The sequence below is a fragment of the Mobula birostris genome, chromosome 8 (genome assembly GCF_030028105.1).
Source record: "Mobula birostris isolate sMobBir1 chromosome 8, sMobBir1.hap1, whole genome shotgun sequence".
In the NCBI taxonomy this organism is placed as follows: domain Eukaryota; kingdom Metazoa; phylum Chordata; class Chondrichthyes; order Myliobatiformes; family Myliobatidae; genus Mobula; species Mobula birostris.
The window spans coordinates 116,049,986-116,059,640 of record NC_092377.1 but is presented as its reverse complement, the minus strand read 5'-3'; the positions used below and the strand labels follow the sequence as shown (position 1 = coordinate 116,059,640).

The window sequence follows — 9,655 nt, the reverse complement described above, 5'->3', positions numbered from 1 at the left end:
GTGGTAGTCACCACATGGTCTCCAGCCCCCTGTTGCCTTGGACACCACGTGCAGGGAGGAGGCCCATGGGCTGTCGGACCGTCGTATGATCCCCAATTCCTCCATCTTCTTGAACTCCTCCTTCGCCAGTCGGAGCTTGTCCGGAGGAAGCCTTCGAGCACGGGCGTGGAGGAAAGTCCCTGGGTCGGGATGTGGTGCTGTACTCCGTGTCAGGGCATGGCTGCCATGAACTGCGGGGTTAGAACTGATGGGAAATCCGCCAGGACCCTGGTGAATTCGTCGTCGGACAACGTGATGGAGTCCAATTGTGGGGCTGGCAACTTGGCTTCACCCAGGGAGAACGTTTGAAAACTCTTGGCGTGGACTAATCGCTTCCCTTGCAGGTCGACCAGCAGGCTGTGGGCTCGCAGAAAATCCACCCCCAGGAGTGGTTGGGCCACGGCGGCCAGTGTGAAGTCCCACGTGAACCGGCTGGAGTAGAACTGTAGCCGCACCGTGCAGGTGCCCTAGGTCAGTATTGTGCTGTCATTTGCGGCCCTCAGGGTTCTCTCTTGCGGGTGTCGTAACTCGTTGGAGGTAAGACGCTGATCTCCGCTCCAGTGTCGACCAAAAAGTGGCGTCCCAGCTGCTTGTCCCAGACATACAGGAGACTGTCCTGATGGCCAGCTGCCGCAGCCGTCAGCAGTGGCTGGCCCTGGCGTTTCCCGGGAATTTGCAGGGTGGTCTACAGCAGCAGGCCTCTGTGCCCCACCACTGGTGGTGGAAGCACCATTGTTCATTGGGCTCCTCACTCCCGTCGCTGGGTTTTGTAGGCTCTGCTTCGGGCCTGGTCTGGTCTGCTGTTGGGCACGCGACTTGGTAATCTGTGCGACGGATGCCCCTCTCTCTTTCCTGGCATTCCACAGCACATCTGCCCGGGGGTCACTGAAATCTGCATCGGACAGCAGCAGGCATATGTCCTCGGGCAGTTGCTCTCGGACTGCCTGCTCAAACATGAGGCTGGGTTTGTGTCCTTCAGCCAGGACCAGCATTTTGTTCATCAATGCCGAGGGCGACCTGTCTCCCAAACCGTCCAGGTGCAGTAAGCGGGCAGCTCGTTCGTGCCGTGAGAGTCCGAAAGTCCTTATGAGCAGGGCTTTGAATGCTGTGTATTTGCCATCCTCCAGGGGTGACTAAAAAAAACTCCTCAACTTGTGCAGCTGTCTCCTGGTCGAGGGAGCTCAGCACGTAATAGTAGCGAGTGGACTCTGAGGTTATCTGCCGAATGTGGAATTGTGCTTCTGCTTGTTCGAACCATAATTGGGGTCGCAGCGTCCAGAAGCTTGGCAGTTTTTACGAAACTGCGTGAACAGATGCGGCGTTGGTCATCTCTGGTCCAAATATCGTTTGGGCCGTCGGGGTCACCAATTGTAGCAGTGTGCTATACACAGCGCTAGAATAACGACACATAGTCGGTGAGTTGGAGTTGCGATAAGAGATTTATTCAAACTTCGCAGCCTCCTTTAAAGCCTATCTGTTCCCGCCCTCCCTGGGCGGGACTGCTGTGGGGAATGCATATTCCCAGACCCTTTCCGTGCGCGGGATTTTCCCCCTGCTGGTGAAGATGGCCTGGCGCCCAGTTTGGGGCCGGCCTCTCTGCTGGCGCGCGCTATTTCGTGGGCTAGTTCGTGTGTGCTAGAAAGTGGGTCGCCACAATATGATATTTCTTCATACAAACTGTTGAAACTATTTTAATTATACGGAGATAGCATTAATTGAATAATTCTGTTTAAGTTCTGAAGTGCCACACTTCATTCTTATCTATAAGCTCTCCTAATGCAGCTGGTTTTATATAGAAGGATGATTGTTTTCAGCTTTGTGAACATTTGTATAGTACTTGATTTTCCAAATATTCCCTCCGTTTGCTTGGATTTGGGATAATCTTTGACTAGCTTATGATGGATGTAGTTCAATATAAACAGACAACTTCATTCTGATTTTGGTTTTGCTGAATACCTATATCCTTCTTACATAGATTTTTCATTTATTTGCTTTCCTATAGTTTTTCTGTATGAATAATAATACTTGTTGCCTAATAATCTTCTGTGTTCTGTTGGATAAGTTTTCTTCCTGACTGGGTTTAATTTTAACCTTCCTGTTGTAGACCCCCCCCCCCCGCCCCAATAGAGCCTGGATGATTGGGGAAAAAATACTTGGTTAGCTATCGGGCTCAATTATTTGCCTGTCTCTCAACCATAGTGATTGTATCTGACTTCACCACCTCATTTGTTAGCAAGTTCCATATATGACTTTGTGTTTCAAACAAGACTGCTCCATCCCATCCTTTTACAAACAGCTTCCTCTCACTTCTTGTTTTCGGCAACCCTACCGTGACTGAAATATTCTATCTGACATATCTATACCCCTTATAATTCTATATACCATGTATCACATCAACACAAGCCTCCTTTGCTTCAAGGAAAACAAACACTACTTATCCAATCTCCTCCTTCAATTAAAGTCCTCCAATCTAGGCAGTATACTAGTGAATCTCCTCTACATTCCCCCCAAGTGTAATCTCATCCAGAACTGCACACTACTCCAAGTCTGATCTAACCTGTGTTTTGTAAAGTAGTAACATGAAACCTTTAGAATAGCCTTTGATAACATAATGTGCATTCTAATGGTCAGAGTGACTGCGTTATAGTAGCTTGTATAGGCTGGAATCTTTTCGAGGTTTTAGGCATTATTTAAAATGGCTGAGTATGCTTATGTAAGCTTTAATTTGCCTAACTCTTTGCAGAGTATTCACGTTACTTACATGCACATCTTGATCTGCCGGTGACTGAGTACAATATAGATGTTGACCTTCCTGGTAATTTCAAGGATCACTGGGCTAAGAACCTCCCCTTCCTTATTGATGGCTATGAAGAACAACCAGGATTGCAACCTCACATAAAGTGAGTTTATTCAACAAAAATACTGTTTTATAAAATTGTTGATCGGTTGACTGTGTTGTTTCTTTTGCCAAGCTTTTAATTGGGCATTTCTGATATCTTCGGCTGGAGCTGTTGATTCAATAAAATAAAAAAACACAGATAAAAACTTCTCAGCCCGACACTTCAACTGTTTATTCCCCTCATTAGATGCTGGTGGACTTGTTGAACTCCGCCAGCATTTTGTGTGTGTTCCTCAAGATTTCCAACATCTGCAGAATCTCCTGTGTTTGTAACTATTACTGTTCCTCTGTCCCTCCCTTATTACTTAATTCTCACTGTGTTCAAGATTCTATCAATTTGTCTTGAACGTACGAATAACTAAGTAATGTATAATTGTAAACACAAGCGATTCTGCAGATGCTGGAAATCCAGAGCAACATACACACAAAGCTGGAGGAACTCATCAGGTCAGCCAGCATCTATAAAATGAATAAACAGTCAACAGTTTGGTCTGAGACCCTTCATCAGGACTGAAAAGGGAGGTGGGGCGAGAGGACAAGCTAGAAGGTGATAAGTGAAGCCAGGTGGGTGGGAAAGGTCAGGGGCTGGAGAAGAAAGAATCTGACAGGAGAGGAGAGTGGACCATGGAGAAAAGGTAAGAAGCCAGAGTAGGGAATAGAAGAAGAGGAAGGGGAAAAAAAAATACCAGAAGAAGTTGATGTTCATATCATCAGGTTGGAGGCTACCTAGACAGAATATAAGGTATTGCTTTCCACCCTGAAAGTGGTCTCATCGTGGCAAAAGAGGAGGCCATGGATGGGAAAAAAAGAGGAAAAAAAAACTTGAAGGGTAAGTTGATGTTCGTGCCATCTGGTTTGTGGGTACCTAAATGGAATATGAGGTGTTGCTCCTCCACACTGAGAGTGGCCTCTTCATGGCAAAAGAGGAGGCCATGGACTAACATGTTGGAACGGGAATGGGGATAGGAATTAGAATGGTTGGCCACTGGGAAATTCTGCTTTTGGCAGATAGAGCGGAGGTGCTCAACAAAGGTGTCAGTAAACTTTGTTCCAGAGATGGAAACAGAGAGATCAAGAAAGGGGAGAGGAGCATCAGAAATGAACCGAGTGAATTTAAGAGCAGAGTGGAAGTTAGAGGCAAAGTTGATGAAATCCATGAACTCAGCATTGGTGCACGAAGCAGCAGCAAAGCAGTCGTCAATGTAGCGCAGAAAGAGTTGGGAAGCTTTACCAGGGAAGCTTGCAACATGGACTGTTCCACATGGCCAATGAAACCGGCAGACATAACTGGGACCCATGCGGGTGACCATAAAGTAGGAGGAGCCGAAGAAGAAATTGTTGAGGGTATGGACCAGTTCTGCTGGATGGCATAGGGTGGTGCTAAAGGAGAACTATTTGGGTCTTTTGTTGCGAAAGCAGTCGAGAGGCCATCTTAATTGGCTTAGTATCTGACTAACAAGAGACTCAGGTTAATTGGATTTCCAAACTATACAACCGTATAGTATCGTTTACATTGTAAATACATGCTGGTATTTATACACATTGTATTCTATGTCTGTACTTTAACCTCTAAATTTATTGTTTAATAATGTGTTGAATGTTACATCCTGACCAACACACCGCAGCAAATTCCTAATGCATGTAAATGTACTGTATATGGTGAATAAAGTTGATCCTTTCAGTAAAGAAATTCCTCCGTATTCCTAATGTGATGGTTCTTACACTGAGACTGCCCTCCAGTAAAACAAAAGGTGATTTGTAATAGAAACATAGAAACATAGAAAATAGGTGCAGGAGTAGGCCATTCGGCCCTTCGAGCCTGCACCGCCATTTATTATGATCATGGCTGATCATCCAACTCAGAACACCGCCCCAGCCTTCCCTCCATACCCCCTGACCCCTGTAGCCACAAGGGCCATATCTAACTCCCTCTTAAATATAGCCAATGAACTGGCCTCAACTGTTTCCTGTGGCAGAGAATTCCACAGATTCACCACTCTCTGTGTGAAGAAGTTTTTCCTAATCTCGGTCCTAAAAGGCTTCCCCTCTATCCTCAAACTATGACCCCTCGTTCTGGACTTCCCCAACATCGGGAACAATCTTCCTGCATCTAGCCTGTCCAATCCCTTTAGGATCTTATACGTTTCAATCAGATCCCCCCTCAATCTTCTAAATTCCAACGAGTACAAGCCCAGTTCATCCAGTCTTTCTTCATATGAAAGTCCTGCCATCCCAGGAATCAATCTGGTGAACCTTCTCTGTACTCCCTCTATGGCAAGGATGTCTTTCCTCAGATTAGGGGACCAAGACTGCACACAATACTCCAGGTGTGGTCTCACCAAGGCCTTGTACAACTGCAGTAGTACCTCCCTGCTCCTGTACTCAAATCCTCTCGCTAGCATACCATTCGCCTTTTTCACCGCCTGCTGTACCTGCATGCCCACTTTCAATGACTGGTGTATAATGACACCCAGGTCACGTTGCACCTCCCCTTTTCCTAATCGGCCACCATTCAAATAATAATCTGTTTTCCTATTTTTGCCACCAAAGTGGATAACTTCACATTTATCCACATTAAATTGCATCTGGCATGAATTTGCCCACTCACCCAACCTATCCAAGTCACCCTGCATCCTCTTAGCATCCTCCTCACAGCTAACACTGCCACCCAGCTTCGTGTCATCCGCAAACTTGGAGATGCTGCATTTAATTCCCTCATCCAAGTCATTAATATATATTGTAAACAACTGGGGTCCCAGCACTGAGCCTTGCGGTACCCCACTAGTCACCGCCTGCCATTCTGAAAAGGTCCCGTTTATTCCCACTCTTTACTTCCTGTCTGCTAACCAACTCTCCACCCACACCAATACCTTACCCCCAATACCGTGTGCTTTAAGTTTGCACACTAATCTCCTGTGTGGGACCTTGTCAAAAGCCTTCTGAAAATCCAAATATACCACATCCACTGGTTCTCCCCTATCCACTCTACTAGTTACATCTTCAAAAAATTCTATGAGATTCGTCAGACATGATTTTCCTTTCACAAATCCATGCTGACTTTGTCCGATCATTTCCTCATTGCTCAAAACCCAGTCCAGAATAGCCTGCTCTCTAGTCGGTTCCTTGACATGTTGGTTCAAAAAACCATCCCGCATACATTCCAAGAAATCCTCTTCCTCAGCACCTTTACCAATTTGGTTCATCCAATCTACATGTAGATTGAAGTCACCCATTATAACTGCTGTTCCTTTATTGCACACATTTCTAATTTCCTGTTTAATACCATCTCACTACTACTGTTAGGTGGCCTGTACACAACTCCCACCAGCGTCTTCTGCCCCTTAGTGTTACGCAGTTCTACCCATATCGATTCCACATCTTCCCGGCTTATGTCCTTCCTTTCTATTGTGTTAATCTCTTCTTTAACCAGCAACGCCACCCCACCTCCCCTTCCTTCATGTCTATCCCTCCTGAATATTGAATATCCCTGAACGTTGAGCTCCCATCCCTGGTCACCCTGGAGCCATGTCTCTGTGATCCCAACTATATCATAATCATTAATAACAATCTGCACTTTCAATTCATCCACCTTATTACGAATGCTCCTTGCATTGACACACAAAGCCTTCAGGCGCTCTTTTACAACTCTCTTAGCCCTTATACAATTATGCTGAAAAGTGGCCCTTTTTAATGCTTGCCCTGGATTTGTCGGCCTGCCACTTTTACTTTTCTCCATAGTACTTTTTGTTTCTACCCTCACTTTACACCCCTCTGCCTCTCTGCACTGGTTCCCATCCCCCTGTAGTGAACTAACCTCCTCACGCCTAACCTCTTTAATTTGATTCCCACCCCCCAACCATTCTAGTTTAAAGTCACCTCAGTAGCCCCCGCTAATCTCCCTGCCAGGATATTGGTCCCCCTAGGATTCAAGTGCAACCCGTCCTTTTTGTACAGGTCACGCCTGCGCCAAAAGAGGTCCCAATGATCCAAAAACTTGAATCCCTGCCCCCTGCTCCAATCCCTCAGCCACGCATTTATCCTCCACCTCATCGCATTCCTACTCTCACTGTCGCGTGGCACAGGCAGTAATCCCGAGATTACTACCTTTGCGGTCCTTTTTCTCAACTCCCTTCCTAGCTCCCTATATTCTCCTTTCAGGACCTCATCCCTTTTCCTACCTATGTCATTGGTACCTATATGTACCACGACCTCTGGCTCCTCACCCTCCCACTTCAGGATATCTTGGACACGATCAGAAATATCCCGGACCCTGGCACCAGGGAGGCAAACTACCATCCGGGTCTCTGGACTGCGTCCACAGAATCGCCTATCTGACCCCCTTACTATCGAGTCCCCTATCACAACTGCCCTCCTCTTCCTTGCCCTACCCTTCTGAGCTACAGGGCTGGACTCTGTGCCGGAGGCACGGCCACTGTCGCTTCTCCCGGGTAAGCTGTCCCCCCCAACAGTACTCAAACAGGAGTACCTGTTGTTAAGGGGCACAGCCACCGGGGTACTCCCTATTACCTGACCTTTCCCCTTCCCCCTCCTAACCGTGACCCACTTGTCTGCCATCAAAGGTCTTAAATCTCCCAGCTTCTCACTTCAACTCCTTCCCCTCCTCCAACCTGATTATCCTAGCTTCTCCTCCTTTCTTTTCAGTCCTGATGAAGGGCCTTACCCCAAAAGATGGACTGTTTATTCCTCAAATATTGATGCTGCCTGGCCTGTTAAGTTCTGCCAGCATTTGGTGTATGTTACTCTGGATTTTCAGCATCTGCAGAATTTCCTGAGATATGGAGGGAGATGAAACTGCTGGGAGGGAAGTGGAGGTAATGAAAACTCACAGGGTTTAAATTAATCTCTCTTTGAGTATTTAAGGCACACGGCTTAAAGGAAAACATGTATTTAAGGTGTGTGCCTTCAGTATTCAGAGAGATTAATTAAGCTTTAAGACCATAAGAACATAAGACATAGCAGTAGAGTTAGGCCATTTGGCACATGGAGTCTGCTTCGCCATTAAATCATGGCTTATCCTTTTTTCCCTCTTTAGCCCCCCTCCCCGGCCTTCTCCCTGTAACTGTTGATGCCATGTCCATTCGAGAACCCTATGAAGCTCTGCCTTAAATACGCCCAATGACCTGGCCTCCACAGCTGGTAACAAATTCCACAAATTCACCAGCCTCTGCCTAAAGAAATTTTTCTGCATCTCTGTTTTAAATGGACGCCCCTCTATCCTGAGTCTGTGCCCTTTTGTCCTAGGTTCCCCCACCATGGGAAAGATCCTTTTCACATCTGTCTAGGTCTTTCAACATTCGAAAGGTTTCAATAAGTTTCCCCCTTCATCCTTCTAAATTCCAGCCCAGAGCCATCAAACGTTCCTTGTATGATATCCCTTTCGTTCCTGGAATCATCTGTCTCTGGACCCTCTCCAATGCCAACACATCTTTTCTTCAATGAGGAGCCCAAAACTGTTCACAATACTCAAGGTGAGGCCTCACCAGTGCCTTATAAAGCCTCAAAATCACATCCTTGCTCTTGTATTCAAGACCTCTTGAAATGAGTGCTAACATTGCCTTTTGCCTTCCTCGCCACCAATTCAACCTGCAAGTTTAACTTCTGGGTGTTTCTGAACAAGGACTCCCAAGTCCCTTTGCATCTCAGATTTTTGTATATTCTCACCATTTAGAAAATAGTCTGCACATTTATTTCTTCTACCAAAGTCCATGACCATGCATTTTCCAACATTGTATTTCATTTGCCACTTTCTTATCCATTTTCACAATCTATCTAAGTCCTTCTGCAGTCTCCCTGTGTCTGCAGCAAAGAAGCCTGGACCAATAGGCTTCAGGACAGCTTCTTCTACCAGGCCATCAGACTGATTAATTCATGCTGATGCAATTGTATTTCTATGCTATATTGACTATCCTGTTGCCTATACTATTTATTACAAATTAATATAAGTTGCACATTGCACATTTAGACAGAGATGTAACGTAAAGATTTTTATTTCTCATCTATGTGAAGGATGTAAGTAATAAAGTCAAGTCAATTCAATTCAACACGACCTGCCCCTCCAGCAGTCTTTGTATCATCTGCAAACTTGGCAACAAAGCCATCTATTCCATCATCTAAATAATTGATATACAGCATAAATAGAAGTGGTCCCAACACAGACCCCTGCGGAACACCACTAGTCACTGGCAGCCAATCAGACAAGGATCCTTCTATTCCCACTCACTGCCTCCTTCCAATCAGCCACTGCTCTAACCATGTTAGTAACTTTCCTGTAACACCATAGAATTTTGTCTTGTTAAGCAACCCCATGTGTGGCACATTGTCAAAGGCCTTCAGAAAGTCCAGATATACAATATCCACTACATAACCTTTATCTTTCCTACTTATAATCTCCTTAAAGAATTCCAACAGGAAGGATTTTCCCTGAAGGAAACCATGCAGACTTTGTCCTATCTCGTCCTGTGTCACCAAGTACTGCATAACCTCATCCTTAACAATTAACTCCAACATCTTCGCAAGCAAAATGCTAACTGATCTATAATTTCCTTTCTGCTGCCTTCCTCCTTTCTTAAAGAGTGGAGTGACATTTGCAATTTTCCAGTCCTCTGGCACCATGCCAAAGTTGACTGGAAAGAGACACTGGCGGGAAAGACAGCAGAGCAGCAGTGGCTGGAGTTTATGTGAGAAATGAGGAATGTG

General features: G+C 45.8%; 1 protein-coding gene across 5 annotated transcripts in view; it reads left to right on the top strand.

The window, feature by feature from the left end:
• The window catches only part of ttc13 (tetratricopeptide repeat domain 13), a 116,154-nt gene that overhangs the window by 58,250 nt on the left and 48,249 nt on the right, over positions 1 to 9,655 (top strand). For all 5 annotated transcript variants that reach the window (XM_072265983.1, XM_072265982.1, XM_072265985.1 and 2 more), the window contains one exon: positions 2,783 to 2,939. In XM_072265983.1, the coding sequence (XP_072122084.1) occupies positions 2,783 to 2,939 (157 nt within the window). The remainder of the gene's footprint in view (positions 1 to 2,782; positions 2,940 to 9,655) is intronic.